Source organism: Perna viridis, chromosome 4 (assembly GCF_037379345.1).
Source record: "Perna viridis isolate PV_CMFRI_1.1 ecotype Kerala chromosome 4, ASM3737934v1, whole genome shotgun sequence".
Taxonomy (NCBI): domain Eukaryota; kingdom Metazoa; phylum Mollusca; class Bivalvia; order Mytilida; family Mytilidae; genus Perna; species Perna viridis.
In genome coordinates this window covers 49988176-50005146 of record NC_142448.1, presented here as the reverse complement: position 1 = coordinate 50005146, position 16971 = coordinate 49988176, and the positions used below count along the sequence as shown (strand labels likewise).

General features: G+C 32.5%; 1 protein-coding gene across 4 annotated transcripts; it reads right to left on the bottom strand.

The window, feature by feature from the left end:
• Nucleotides 1–784: 784 nt before the first annotated feature.
• LOC148620410 (mitochondrial thiamine pyrophosphate carrier-like) lies at nt 785–16165 on the bottom strand. Of its 4 annotated transcripts, none has more exons than XM_088581284.1 (6): nt 16007–16165; nt 10949–11108; nt 10214–10378; nt 3168–3347; nt 2592–2778; nt 785–1679 (listed from the first exon to the last, which is right to left on the bottom strand). In XM_088581284.1, exons 2-6 carry the CDS (start codon nt 11072–11074, stop codon nt 1363–1365), a joined length of 975 nt encoding a protein of 324 aa, XP_088437410.1. In that variant the 5' UTR covers nt 11075–11108; nt 16007–16165; the 3' UTR covers nt 785–1362. The 4 variants fall into 4 exon arrangements, with proteins under 4 accessions (XP_088437410.1, XP_088437409.1, XP_088437408.1 ...); XM_088581283.1 differs by lacking the exon at nt 16007–16165 and adding an exon at nt 15668–15986; XM_088581282.1 differs by lacking the exon at nt 16007–16165 and adding an exon at nt 15140–15257.
• Nucleotides 16166–16971: the final 806 nt, after the last annotated feature.

Sequence of the window (16971 nt, the reverse complement as noted above, 5' to 3'; positions counted from 1 at the left end):
CAGATGCCGCTGACGACGCAGGACATGTTCAGACTTCTAAAGTACATCATGTCATTACCTACTTTTTTTTGTGGAATCTGAACTAGCAAGGGTTTGTGTTGTGTACTTTTTTTTGTTTATGTAAATGTTAGTATTCGGTTGTCTTCATTGTGTATGTAGGTCATCTTCGTTTTTTTTTCACGTTTAGGCCATATATAGGACATTTATGTCTCTGAATTTTCCATCTATTTTGATACCTTGGTACAGTTTTCCTTTTTTTTTCAATAACAGTAATTGTCGACATATACAAATTTTTATCTAACCCGTTGACAGATTGTTTTTTTTTATTATAAGAACTATATTGAATAAAGATTTACTTGTACACAAAGACATGCTTTAGTAAAAAAAGGGAGAAATATTCAAGTTTTTGTTTCAATAAAGTTTGGAAACTGACTTGAAATAAACAGCTATAATGGTATTCACTCTAGTTTCCGACAGGCACGTTGAATTAATCCATGCAAAGAAAGTCATGTGATAGTACTTTATGTAATAATTCGAAAGAAATCACATTATTATTCGTCAATTTTCAGCTATATTTTCTTTTAATTTACTTTCTATTGGTTTCGGTATAATAATTACTAATTAAATTTCCAGACATTACAACTCATCTCGTGAAGATCGTCGGTATCGCTACTTCATAAAAAATATGTTGTCAATACAGAAGCTCTTCAAAGAAGATTGTAACTAAATGTTTGGTATATTTATATTTCGGATCCTATATTTAGGCCTAATAAAAGATATAACGCTATTTTAAATCTTATTTATTACAGAGGCATTTATAAAGGGAACTTGATATGTCTTTTTATGAGCAATTCGGCGGGTGTTTCTAGAAAAGCAGAGGACGCTTACCCTACCGGTGCAGTAACATTTACTTCTACAAAACTTTTGAAAAAGCTGAAAAAGCAAAATCGAAAAATACTTTAATATTACTTGTATAACTTTGAATAGAACTAATACATGTAGAAATAATACTATAAGATTTAAGAGTATGTTTCTATAAGAATCAAGCCTAATGGCAAAGATCAGAAACATGCATGTAAAAAAAAACCCAACGATCTGACGATATAATTTCACATAGGGATGCTTTTTCTACTTGATCCCTGCAACTGTGGACTAACCAAAAATTTTTCAATAAAACGTTAGAAAAAATATGTTTTTGGCAGAGTTTACTGCCCTTAAATCTTTTATTTTCAGTGTATTTAATGAAATAATTACTCAATTTAGCAAAGTGATATGGAAACTCTTGTGGTTTTTCCTTTTTTCTGATGGTGCAAATAGTCAAATTCACCTTATTACAGAGACTGATAGTTAAAGATTCAAATATTAACGGTAGAGACTATGATAAAGATGAACTAAGTAACACAACTGATCATACATCAAAAAGTTACTACTGGAAGCTAAAGCTGCCTTTAACAGACTGGGAGACAGACCCTTGAAAAGGCCCATGAGACCACGCTCCTCCTTTGCTATGGTGATAAAGCAGTGACGGAGACCTTTGTATTGTCTGACATCTCCAAATTCTCTTCGGGCTTTCTCAAAACCCTGAACTTCTAGTCTCTTTTTGATAATGTCTAATGGGTATATTAACGTCTTTGAGATCACCCCTGCAGCAGAACCACACACTACACTTTCTGTAACACCTGAAATGGACAATTATATTAATACCTCGAAATAAGAGCATTTAACACCAGAAATCATTATAGATATGTAGATCTCAAAACTGAAAAGCAGAATATTGAGTATTTAATAAACCAAAAACGCAAAATAAGTTTCCACAAACACTTTTTACATTTTTGTAAAATAGTTCGTACCTGAATATGTAATGTAATGTACAAAAAATGTTTAAAGATTGCAAGCACTATTTTGTCAGATACAAGAGTAATTTTGTTTTGATAATAAGCAAGGTGAAGTCCTTTTTGGTATTTATATTGGTCTTCTATAGCACAAAGTCACGTAAGAATCTAGTTAGAAGAATAATCAAGGGAACCAAGGTTATAGCGGTAATCAAAATAATGTAATCCAGAGACAAAGACAAGACATGGAAAACAGACATACACAACATAGAACATAAAGTAACTAAAATCATACATACAAAGTAACAAAAGCATGAATGAGCAACTCGGACTCCACTAAAAACTGGGAGCATGGACCAGGTGTTAGAATCTAGTTAGCAACGGATAACGCTATACTAAACAGACAAGCTTCAAGCAACGGTAGTCTTACTAAAAGCTGTAGACGGGTCTTTCGAAGTTCTCTGGCATTATTCAAATCAAACGTCGTTTGACCATAAAATAACGTCCGTAAAGTCATTCAAATTTTTTCCGACTTTTATTTTCTGTCTGTAGGATCAAGAGTGAATTTCGAACGTCAAACCTGTTTCGAAGCATGCTAGACAGACAGGAGCCTTTGTTTGTAGTGGGTACAAAATATTCTTGCTATAGTATACCACAATAAGTAAATTAAATGACTGGTGCTTTATGGTATATTCTTAACTACGATCATAATTTTAGATCTTCAGTAAATAATATGCCTTTTTATAATTTTAAACTAACCTGGCTTTTGTAAAACCATCTTTTTAAACCATTGCTCCCAGAGTTTTGTAAATAATGCGTAGAAACCAAACTGTAAGCCCATTTGAGGACCAATTTGTGCAAGTGCTGGACCAAGTCCTTTGTAAAATGACAATAGTCCCTCTTCTTTAATCATATTGTTTACGCCAGATTTTAATGATGTGTATACCTATACAAAAAAGAATTCAAATGAGGAAAGAGGGAAAACAATCGTTTATATGAGTTCTTCTCTTTCATCGGAAATGACTACCAAAAAAGCATCGCAGTGAATATATTGCAAGGGCAAGAACAATTTATTCCTTCCGGTAACACTTGCGTTTTCTACCTCTTTTCACAGTTTCTGCAGTACATTTCTGCATCAAAGTTGAGCTAAATTTTTATGCGTTCCATTTTTGTAAATCGAATCGTTTCATTTATAGCTCTGGGTATTTTTTTTAAATGCGAATTTGCATTTAATTGATCTTTGAGTACATCTTTTATCTGATAAAAAAAAGTATTATAATAGTCATACAAGCGAACACAAATAATGTTTAACCCTGTCAGGCATTATGATGATACCTTGTTTTTTCCTTGAGATACAAATCTTGTCCTGAGGATGTCAGCAGGCTGTGCGACAGTGATAGCTACACACCCAGCCAGACCACCACACACTGTGTGTGTCAATGGACGGTACTTTGTTGTTAAATCCTCTGGCAAAAACCTCCAAGTCAAAGCTGTCAATATCTCAAAGGAGGCAAACTGACACAAAAATAGATAACATTACAATTATTATACAGCTATTTCTAATTGTATATATATATATATATATATATATATATATATATATATATATATATATATATATATATATATATATATATATATATATATATATATATATCTATCTATCTATCTATCTATATATATATGTATATATATCAACCCTACTCACAAATTTACAGACAAGCTTTAAACAAATGTATGTAAGCATATACGCAATTACAAAACTAGACAAATTCAAATGTGCATGAATGTGATACTTAAATAAGGCTATACTCTGAATTCCTTCTGAATTTGACACTAGGTCGCTGATAAGGTAGTAACGCAAACTTTAAGACTGTTATTCTTAAAGTTTAAACATATTTATTTGCGTAATTATGCAAAAGGGATTAGACACAAGTTAGACAAACTTATTAAGTCTTCTCCCATATACAGTGTGTAACAATACATATTGAAAGCATGCAAAAACAATATAATAAATATATAAACATAATATTGACATGATATAACTAGCAAATATTGTGATGATGTATGTGGTTGTTTCAAATATACTTACAGTATCAATGATGCTGATTATACTATATGGAACCTCTTAGATCCTTTTATATAATTATATACATGACTAAAAATTATTGTATTTTGCTCATCGGTAAGAGCCGGGTGACCACACGTTTAGGTACTTAAATTTACTCGACAATTTTCCGGTAACCAATTTAGACTAATAAGGAGTCTGTTTCTATCAGAATAGTGAAGACATTCAAAGAAAAAATGATTTGAATTTTCAATGCTAGCACTACATCGGCAGGATGGATCAGTTATAATGTTTACTCTCGAGAGATCATAATTTAAAAAGGAGGCCGAATATCGTATTTGTGTTAAAATAATGTTTAATTTACGATTTCCAAACTCGAAATATTTAGGAACTCTTTTTGTTGGATTTGATTTACTCCTCTTTAATTCATTTTTAAATTTACCTATAGATTCAATGTTACGAGTAGACAATTTGAGTTTATTCCATAACCGTATAGTTGATGGTAAAAACGAGTCTTGTGTCAAAGACAGTCGACAAAAAGGATGTATCAAGTCATTTCCATTACGTAAAGGGAAAACTGTTGTACTCTGCATTGTTGGTGGGATCAAATTGTATAAATATTCCGGAGCATTATTATGTTGAATACTATAGAACAACTGTAGTTTTCTTCTTTCACGTCTTTCTGCTAGAGTTTCCCATCCGATTTCACTATAAATGATTCGTGCACTAGTAAAGATTGGAAGTCCAGTTACTATTCGAGCAGCCTCTAGCTGCAATTGTTCAAGTTTATTGCAATAACCCACGCCCATATTGTCCCAAACTTCACATGCATATTCAAATAACGGTCGAATAAAAGTAAGATATAGTGATTCAAGATTCTTTCTTCCTAAACTATACTTAAGTTTCCGTAATACATTTAAATATTTCGATACATTTTTTATTATACATTCAACATGATTATTCCATTTTGCATCGTTACTAAATGTTACACCTAAATGTTTATGCATACCTGTAACTGGTATATTTTTATCATTAAATACAAAGTTTATTTAGGGAGTTTCAATATTAGAAAACAACATAATTTCTGTTTTGTCAGGATTAAAAGACATGAGCCATTTTTTGGACCAATCACTCAGCTCTCTGAGGTCATGGCCAATCACTTCTCTATGTGTAATAAGTCACGATCAGAGTAGCCCAGAGACGTGTCGTCTGCAAATAGTCTACATAAGGACAAAAGATTTTCAGCAATATCATTTATATATATTATGAATAACAGAGGACCTAAAACTGAGCCTTGAGGCACACCAGCCGTAACGTTGCAAGGTTGTGAAGACGATTGTTTGATTACTACCCTTTGTTTTCTATTGTCTAAATAACTTTGAAACTAATTCAATAAATTTCCACATATACCATATGACTTCATTTTGTGTAATAACCCATGATGCCATACTTTATCAAAAGCTTTTGAAAAATCGCAAAACACAAAACAACTTACCTCCTTATTTTCTAAAGAATTTAAAATACAATTATAAATTTCTATTAGTTGATGAACTGTTGGACATTGTGGAAGAAAACCAGACTGATATTCATAAACGAGCTTATTTCTTTGTAAATGGTTAACACACATGTATATAAGCAATGCGTTCCATCACTTTTCCAACACAACTTATCAGGGATATTGGCCTATAATTAGATGGAAGAGAATTGTCTCCTTTTTTAAAGATCGCAATTACATTTGCAATTTTCCAGCTGGTGGGAAACTTACATTGTTCTAGGAATTTCTTAAATATAATTCTTAAAGGAATTGCTACTTTTTCGGGGCATATTTTCAACATTCTTTGACTTATCATGTCAGGGCCAGATGCTTTATGGGGATCTAATATTTTTATTATGCCTACGATTTCAGATTCATTTATTTCAAGTTCTGTTAAGAAAATATTTGTCTTTTCTTCAAAATCAGGAAGAGGAACATTCTCGTCCTCCAGAGAGGAAATTAGACTGAAGTGTTTATGAAGCAAATTACATTTATCGTCGTCTCCGTATGCGGTATCACCAATATTTTCGTCATTAATAATATTTTTAAGTGGGGGAATTTCACCAGAGCCCTTATGAGATTTTATAAGCATCTTCATTATTTTCCAGTAAGTTTTTGAGTATAATATCCAAACTTTTTTCGAATTTTTCTTTTAAGTATTTTTTAAGATTATTTACTTTGTTTCTTTGCTTTTTGTATTTATTAATGTCAGTTTTTCTATTAGTTTTTAGAGCCTTTTTACGAAATCGGTCCCTTTTTCGAATTTCCTTTCTAAGCTGACTATCAAACCACGGTTTATCATTATTGCGTATCTGAACTAATTTTGTTGGGATACTCTCCCTTACAATACCAATAAACCTTTGGGAAAAGGTTTTATACATATCATCGACATCCTCGGTGTTAGACAAAAGTTCGTCCCAATCAACATTATCAAGCTGTGACGAAAAATGTTCTAAATTAATATTATCATATTGCCAAATTTCTCTTTTGAATGATTTTTGTACATATCTTGGACATTTTAGAAATATTATTGGGGCATCATGATCACTTATTTCTGATGGTACTTTAAGTACATCAGTTAATGAATATTTAATTGTTTCACTTATTAATATTGGGTCTAGCAGTGTGCTACTGTGATCAGTCCCCCTTGTCAGTTTATCAATTACATTTTTTAAATTAAAGAGATTCATTGTGCCATACAATCTATTATTGTGGAGCCTAAATAAATTCGAGTTCAGATCACCAGTTATCACAATATTTTCGTTAAATTGGTAACTGTGCTCTATTGAGTTGTTTAGCCTTGTCCAAAAGTCAGCGTCCGCCCATTCTGGTCGATAAATACAACAAAGTAGAAAACATTGACCTTTACCTTTTATCTCTACCCATAATATTTCGTCAATGGGGTTTTCGAGTTCACCTTTTCGTATCATTGATATACCATCCTTTACAAAGATCAGTATACCGCCACCAGCATTGTTACGATCCTTACGGATAATATTGTTAGAAAAAGAATGGAGCTGCAAGTCATCATTATAGACACTTGGATCTAAGTGAGTTTCAGTAACGGTTACTATATCAAATTCATCTGTGAAATTTTCCAGAAAGTTGACCTTTTTTCTCAGACTACGGATATTGATATTGCATATGGAGAATATGGATTCGTTAACACTAGAGGTAGACCCACTTTCCGAATTTGGACCCGGGTTTGTTTCAATATTGCCAATGATAAGGACGTGTTCTAAAACAAACAATAGGAAAATAATATTAATGTTGGGACTTGAGCTTTGGAGAATGCAAAGAGAGACGACGAGAAATGAACACCTAAAATTTGTAAGTAATATTTCTGTCATAGAATAATCATTACTTTTAGAGGTATAACAAACTGTCTTAAATGAATAATCACGAAGATTGAATAAGCCAATAGCCGCCCTATATTGTTCAATACAATTACCCATTTGGTCTCAGTTTAAGAATTATACACATAAGGAGGCGGCTAAGCGGCAAAAAAAACCCAAACAAACAATACTACGCAACCACACACATCATCAGATTTCACGAAAGTAAAATTCAAAAAGAAATACAAATTATAACTAAACAAAAATGAAAAAAACACGGTTTGCATTGTAAAAAGTTGTAAAATTGTAAAAGTGTCGTGAAGCGTTCTTGGGAATTTGGATAATATTCTAATATCATCGTCGAAAAATAAATATACTTAACTTTTACTTTTACTACGGTTTTTGTGAAGGTACATACTATGATACTTTACAGTATTAGATCTGACTCTAAATTATTATAAGTTGTTCAAATATAAATGAAAGACGCAGTTAATGTACAATGATTAATAAATTCAAAGGAACAAAAACAAACTTTTTTCTTAAATCAAAGCCACTTTATAACTATAATATATTATTCTAGTAGTTCTTTTATTTTGATATAAATATCATATATACTTTACACATCACAATTGGTTATTCAACTGACCACTATTTTTTTTTCAAATACCCGTTACGTTGTGAGACGCCCCCTAATTTGACTAAAAGAGGCCATCTAAAGGATTGAAATAAACAATATTAAACCATAAATGATAAGTTTGTTATTTGTAAGATTGAAAGCATATTATTTAGTTAAAAATTTCATAAGTAGTTGATAAGAGCAGTCTTTACATTAGTATTTTGAAGGCATTTTAAGTTGTAAATTATAGTAGTCAGTCATTTAAATTCGAAAAATAGAGACAACAAGTTAATTTAACAATTGTTTGATTGGATAGTTTATCCCCCGTTTTGTTGAGAGTCGTTATCCTCATTGGTATCCGGATTAGGGCCAGATTCTGATCGAGCGTGTTGAGCTGATCGGTCAATACCTCTTCCAAAGTTAGAGATGTCCTCAAAGTTTTTTACGATTTCTTTCTTGCTATCTTCAAATCTTTTAACAAAGATGCGTCCATCTGATGTCCAATATGCGTGTATTTTGTCATTGTATTTCAATATAGAGAGTTTTTTGGTCAAGTCCGTTCTAAATTTGGTGAGATTTTCAGTAATGAAAATACCATCTGCATTGTTTTTCAAATATTTCTTATTTGAGTAGACCATAGCCCTGGTACGGTAGGACATAAATCTTACAATTACTTGGCACTTTCCATATTTGACTTTACCGATGACATGACTACGGCTTATATCACTGGCCGATAAGCTCAGACCTAGCTTCTGTTGCCCAAATCAACGATAATGTCAACAGGTTGAACTATTTTCCCCCTTTGATCGACAGGTACTGTAATGTTGTGGAACCGGAGACTGGTACGTCTAGCGTACTGTTCTTGACTCTCTTTTCTGTTTTCCAAATCTTGAATTTTTTTATTAAGCGACCCAATCTCTGAGTCCCACATATCTAATGTGTTTGAATTTTCTCTGACCTGTAGATCAACTTTTTGAATCCATTCAAATTGTTTACAAATATTTTCTTTGTGATTGTGAAGTAAATGTTCATGTTCATCGATAGCACTTTTGATTGGCTCAATATGTGTAGATATGCATTTTTGGACCTGGCCTTCAATGAGTGGGGTTAGGGTCTCACCAATCTGCTAGTAGAGGAATTATCGTGTTTAGGATGTTGTCAGTTACTGATGTCTTTTTTTTCGATATCTCGAAGGTCCCCTACAGAGTTCCGACGCTTGATCTGTCTCATGTTTTATTTTTGAGTAGCAGGAAGGTGATCAGGACCGTCTGGGATAGATCGTTTATTCGATTTAGATGATGATAAACTGATAGTAGGTTGAGAATTAGACACCAGCATGTCAGGATCATGTCCACTCTCTTGAACAAAGGAAGCGGCCATATTTGATGTTTGTTTTGATTAGACCGTGCAACAAAAATTGTCATGAGGACTTTTAAATAATTCAAATGTGTATAGAATTGCAATATTTATACTAAACCGACAGTTAATTATCTAAGTTTCAACTTTCAAACTTCCATCATGTACGTTATCCAACAAAAATTCACAATAGGTAGGAGAGCAAAATTTACACGTCCATGTCTAATAGGAGCATGCCCAAAAAATGTTATTCTTTCATCCTTACTTGAGCAATTGTGTAGCTGCCTGGTAGATCTATTGAAAAACATTATCATAAAACTGCCACCACCAGTATATCTTTTTTTCTACGTTTTTCTATAGGTGTATGAACAGACCGTAGCAGGAGCACGACCTTTCATAAGACAGTTATCATCGAAAAACTCATTACCTTGGCCATTTAATGGATGATTGACAGAATCTTAGCAGGAACATGACACTTTATATATACATAAGAAAAAAAACCGGTTATTCCTTTTTTTACGAACAGGCTATGTTGCTGCAAGATTCAAGTCATCACTACCTAAGTATTTGGTCGCTACCATGAACTCCTGGGTCCTAACGGGTAATCCGTCTGCACCATGAGAATCACTTAATTCCCCATGCATGATTCATAGAAAAGCAGAGAACGTTTACCTTACCGCTACATCAGGTCTGTGCTCCCAGTTTTTGTAGAGTCTGAAATAAAAGTCTTATTGGTTATGTCATGTTTTTTGTTGTTGTTGTGTGTGTGTGTGTCCGTTTTCCCAGCCTGATCTTTGTCATTTATTATATACGTTTGATTTCTGCTCGAATCTGCCAGCCCATAGGTAGCTGATAGGAGTTGAGCAGAAACATTGCTTGTATCACCACTTTGTCCATACCTGAATAATTATATATATGACTGAAACTTCAGCGGGAATATGATATTTTCCAAAGATCGTATTGTTTTCTCACCTGAGCAAGCCCATAAGAAATTGAAAGAATCTGAGCAGGTACATGGCCCTTCCATAAGGATGTGGTTCCTTCTTCCTTCACAATCGATGAGAATGCTTGTACAACTCCATGATACTTGGAAGGCTTGAAGCTTAATGTTGATTTTTGTATTGGTTCAATTTGTAGCTGGATAATGAAAGTATATTAAAATGTAATTAACTGGAATGATTGTACTTGAATATGTTTTGTCATTGATATTTCTGATACTGATAAAAGTACAAAAACTTAAACAAGAAAACAGTTTTAGACTTGAAATAATTATACGTATGTAACCTAAATAATTTCCCTTTTTAAACAGCTGAGAAGATGCGTATGGTTGTTTACAAACTTTTCCCTAGTTTTTTTTTATTTCATATATGTCAATCAATAAATTTTCTGTTATATAGTTACCATACACATTAATTTTAGTTTTCGTTTTTCCTTTGCAGTCGCTATTTATATACATCCTTTACCCTTTGACCTAAAAGACGCTTTTGTATTGAAACACAAGTCATATGATCGTAATTATGATGTCCGATGTGCCAAATACTGATACCTTAATTGAGTTCGAAAAGCTGTATCGAAAATGGTAGTCGCAACTCATGTGTCTGTTTTTTTTATGAAAGGATAAACAAATTACTGCTTTCGGCTACGTTTTTAATTAAAGATGACCCCATTCGTCCGTTGATTGTAATGTAACATGTTAGCATTTTTTACCTGGAATCTTATTTTTACAACATCCAGTGGCTGACATAGAATTCTGGTTAAAAACCCACACACAGCACCAACACCTGCATACTCTGGTGATGAGAGGTGGATCTGTTCTGGTTTAAACCCAACCATTGTCAAGGGAGATAACTTTACACACACTAATATTCTACAAACAGAATATACTAATGTTATCTCCAGTTACTGCAGTTCACATTTTGCTCACATGGACATTGAATACCTTAAATAAACCAGTAGAGGCAACGATTCCTATTTGACATAATGGTACAACTTCCTGCTAGACTTGACATTCAACAAGCAGCAAGATGGGTGTTATGCGAGGAGCAAGAAAACTTGCTTTTTCTCCGAAGCACTTACACCCAGTCCAGGTTTTTAGTAGGGTTCACGAGTTTCTGTTTTGTGTGCTTACTTTTTCAGTTCTTTCCTGTTTGATAAAGTTTTTCTTGGGCAGCTTATTTTGTGTTCTCGGTACCATTTTCGTACCCTCTGTAATGCTACCCGTTTTAATCAAGATCAAGATGCAACATAATTTGCCCATCCGTAAGAAAGATTTTAGGAAAAGTGTAAAAATGTTCCCCAGAAAAGACTGTGATAGTTATGAAACAATTATAGTCCATACAAAGTCAAACAATTTATCGATTTCGTCCCATCCACTCGTTCTGAGAAGAGAATTCAGATATATGCAATCTATAACAAATCATTGAACGTCTGAAATGCTATTTGCTCTAACAATTCTGAAAAATCAACCTGTCGACCGGGTTTACTCTGTTATCATTTTTGCATTATGAGTTGACAAGATTTTATATTAGATAGCACTTTCAAACACATTGCACTATTAAGTCACGATAATAAAAAAAAAACGGAAGGGATGCATATGTCAACTAGTAAAAATTATCTGATCATACGAAAATTCAAATTTCATGGACAACTAATCCATGTATAACCACAATTAAATACCAAATCAGTTATTAAATCACGGAGACTGATTTGAAAGAGTAATCAAGGGAACCAAGGTTATAGCGGTAATCAAAGAGTAATCAAGGGAACCAAGGTTGTAGCGGTAATAAAAAGAATGTAATCCAGGGACAAAGACCAGACATGGAAAACAGACCTACACAACAAAGAACATAAAGTAACTAAAATCATACATACAAAGTAACAAAAGTAAATGAGCAACTCGGACTCCACCAAAAACTGGGAGCATGGACCGGGTGCACCGGTAGGGTGAGCGTTCTCTGCTTTTCTAGAAACACCCGCCGAGTTGCTCATAAAAAGTCAAGTCCGGGGTAGACAAACGGGGAAAGACGCACAGATGGACTGTATAATGGATTCTAAATTCATAGAAGGAGACTAAAATTATCATTATTTCCAAGATTGACAGGTAGAGGACAAATTACCCGTAATGTGATTCGCTGTTTGAATGTAACCAAATTAGAATAAAAACAGAACAGGTAAATATTTTTCTACCTCTTTCAGTTTTGGTAAAGATTAATCAATGGAACCAAGATTTTACCGAAAACCAATAGAATTTAATCCAGGGACAATGACCAGACATGGATTACAAACACACACAATAGGGATCATAAAATAATCAAAATAAAACATACAAAGTAACAAAAGTAAATGAGTAACTCGGATTTAACTAAAAAAAATGGATCATGGACCAGGTGCACCGGTAGGGTAAGCGGGGGGTCACGATGTAATTCATAAAATATATATAGATTCAGGTAAATGTTAATATGACGTTTTAAGAACACGAAGTGAAACTAGAAGTCCAAGTGGGCTAATTTACAATAACATATTCAGAAATAATCCAAAATCATCTTATATTACATGAACAAAACTCGTTCCAATATTTTATGAATATGATGACAAAGTGATCCCGATATACCTGCACAAAGTGATCCCGATATACCTGTACAAAGTGATCCCGATACACCTGTACAAAGTGATCCCGATATACCTGTACCAAGTGATCCCGACATACCTGTACAAACCATTCAAAATATTATAGTTGTAATTTAAAAGGTAAAATGATACTGGAATATATTGATAGGCGAATTGAATTTACTTTGAACCAACGATTACTTGTAGAAAAGCGGATGGTACATTAGATTATAATATGAATAACTGGAAATCAGTATTAATTGTATTTTAAATGCATATTCTATTTAAAGTTCTATGATTTTGCAATTTGGTATATAAAGTGTAACCTGGTAAAGCAGGATATTTTTAGCGACTAAAGTTTTGGAAAGTTAACCCAGGTATACACTTAATAAATGATAATCCACTGTACTAAAGAATATAATTGGTTTGTTGAGAAATTCTCTTTATGCAAGGGGTTTTAATGTAAATGAAGGCCAATGTATATTACACGTATTAATGAACTTTTATGCTGTAGTATAATGTTATAATCACATCTTTTAGGAAAATGCCAAGCATGTTGTTAACTGGATCGGTATTGTTGTCATACTGATTTTATTCATCGACCTGGAACATGATTACGTATTGGATATGACAATGAATTAATTCAATCGAAAACTGTCATATGAAAAACTAATAACTTAAATGAACTGTGAAGTTTTAAAAAAAAATGAAAAAAAAACAACACTTCAAAATTGATCATTTTATGGATCAGTCTATTACAGTTTATAGCAATACATTTACTGTCACGGACTGTCGCAACATAACAAGTTATTAAGTACCTTGAACAGTTGTTACTGGTTACTGGAGTTAATTGCTTATTATGTATCCCTGCACTTTGGCGTGGAGACATATTGTGTCAATCCTGTCCGTGACATTTTCGTAAGCATAACTACTCGGAAATTACTCTACCAAATTTACGAAACTTTGTAGGTAGTCAGGACATAATATGTAGTTGAGAATATAATCAGGAATTATCGGCCCCTGTTTCTTTTTTAAATGATTAAATTCAAGTAAAATAGATTTACTTGTCTTAACCTGTCATTGTTTCCGGACATAAACAAGTACAATTTGATCAAATACCATATTTTATCAGATTATTACAACGTACGATATATAAAAGATTACAATACCGGAAAGGGACAGTAATTACATCGGTTCATAGTGATCATGTATGATAAAAAAGTCATCAAATGTCATCAATTGCTTAACATGGATGCTTTGTAAATGTTTTTTATAATTAAGTGTCAGTCTCTAAGAATTAGGCATGGTAAAAATTCACAATATATTGATAGTGTAATTTGATTATTTGCACCAATAAGAATCAAAGAAAAAATACAATATTTGCCATATCTTGTTGGTGCATTTAGTTATAATTTCACTGAAATGTACTGAAAATGAACATTTCAAGGACAGATAACTCGGTCAAAAACCTCCTTTTTCTAACATTAAATTGAAAATTTTTTTGAGCAACTCCAACGATAAGAAGAGATCAAATAATGATCTTTTCAACTGCCTAATGTCTTATTCCTCTCTCCAAATTTAAAATCGAATAAAATCCCATATAATAGGGAGCTATCATGAGCCGAAAAAATTGTTTGGCATTATTAAGGAAACAATATTTTATACTTACATTTAGCGAAAACGTTCCTGTCAGAATAATATTAACAGAAGGCCCAATTTAGAACTTATTTGAATGAAACGATTTAATTTCGTTTATTTTTTCTCAGAAAGAGATTATACTCAGGTCCTTATTCGGAGTCATTCATGCCCTACAAAAAACCATCAGTCTATTTCTTCTACAAAAGGTAATTGAAGACTTTAAGGTTTAAATTCTACAGAAATAGCTGGTTGGGCTTTCTTTTTATCGTAATAATAGAACATGTATTTTGAAAAAGCTTTTAAACTAGATACGATAGAGAAAAAAAACAACACACCACCATATTAAAACATTATAAACCTTAAGCCTTTCTCCTTCTATTTGGTATTCAAAGCTTTAATTTTAGGTTGAACAAAGTAAGATTGTGTCTATGAAAAAAAGCAATACAATACAATCCCGAAAGAAAAAAATGCTTTTAAATTTCCAAAAAATGCACGGGTGGGTGAAAAGCGGTATGTCATAACACTTCCACCAACGAATTGGTCGTAAAAAGATCATATAAATACCTAAGAGTCTTCTAACATAACTATCTAAGCATTCTTCAAAAAACTTAAATTTAATTCAACTTTATACTAGAAATATACAATATCTTTTACCTGTCCCGCGTAAGCAGCAGTTCGTGTCGACATGGCATATATTACGCAAATTCTTTTTACTCGTCATACATTTATTACCAGGAATAATTTAGTAATTTGATACTAAGATGACTTACAGGCTTATTATTAAATCGAAATGTGTGTCACACTACAGTTTGAAAGCTTTTAATAGTAGTCTTTCAGAAAGATTCAGTACGTTGTCAAATTTATTTCTGTCTGTATACATCCCAACAAAATAACTCTAGTTAATTGTAAGAAAGAAATATATTGGTTGAATGCATTAGCGTGCTACAAAATATATTAATATTTCCTATACAGAAATGATTAAACAATATATGAATATTGAGAAAAGTAACTGATTGAAATGTTTTTCTTTTACTTGCTTGACTTTACTCTGGGTAGTGAAAATAGGTTTAGAAAATTAAATCAAGGGGATAAAATCAAATTTTGTTTTAAAACATCAAAATGTTTTCGTGAATGTACCCTTGTAAGATTAGGAAACAGTAAACAAATAAATATTTAACTTACTCAAATGTATAATTATTCTTTGGGCTAAGCGTCGAATTCTCTTATGCTCAAAATGCTACATTCTCAGACTCATGCATCACTCCTCATTTCTCTATTCCATTTATTCCAAGTTATATTCCCCATCGTCCTGTAGACTCGGATAACAATCACGTAATCACATTAAAAATGTCAATTTCACTCAATAAAAAAATACAAATTCATACAAAATGCGAAGCCCTGTTCAGATTTCTCATTTCAAAACATTATTATGCCCTGTCACGAAACGTCCATATCCAATTAAATGGCAGCTTGCTTTTTTAGGATATGTTTTTGGTCTTTTATTGAAACAATAACACTTACATAAGCAAATAATATCCTTTACCCACTCATATTGATAAAACAAAGAAGTATTCATGTCTGCTCGAATGCACTGCAACAGATCACCCTTTGTAATTTCTATGAAAAATAAATCACGGGTCTAAATTCCGGTAAATACATTTTATTACAAAATCATTAAATCTATTGAAATTCTAGACAAGTATAATGGTTGAAATGCCTTCCTGGTTTAATTACAAGAACATGTTTATATAAAGTAGATTTAAACCAAAGCAATTAAAAAGTACGAAAAACACCGGCACTTAAAACACTATACCCACATTTGATATTCAAATTGATTTAACTCGGAGAAGAATAGTTAGAAAAACAAAAAAAGGAAAAACAAAGAGACGAAAACAGATGTAAAGCAGATTATATTTCATCCGCAACATGGTGGAATAAGAAATGCTACAAACACCATAGCTTCCAAATAGTAGCCTTAGCATTCCTCAAATAAAAACTTTAATATATTACATCATTCTATTAAAAATACTTGCCTTTTAATTCAATTAATGTAACCCAATTCATTATTTGGAATATTTATTTTTCGTGATTCAGGATGTCATGCCACGATAAAAGGTGTGCTTATAGTTTTCAACTTGATTTTCATTCACCTGCTTCATATATGCAGCACTTCGAAGATATATCTTAAGCAAAGGCTTACATCAGTCTTTGTTTCACGTCATATATTCATTTCCTAGTATGATTTTGTAATCTGTGAGACGAATTAGAATTCCTTTGACTTCAGTGTCATACAACAGTTAGAAGAACAAAAAGTAACGTGTATATTGGACGCAAATTGAACTTTACAATTGTCCACGATCTGTCATATAAATTCATGAAGTCTATTTTAAAAATGGGACTTTACGTGATTCGTGTTAAGCCTGCTAAGAAGACCTTATTTGTTCAGAGTATGAGAGATGGAGATGGGTTCATTACAGTCTGTACTT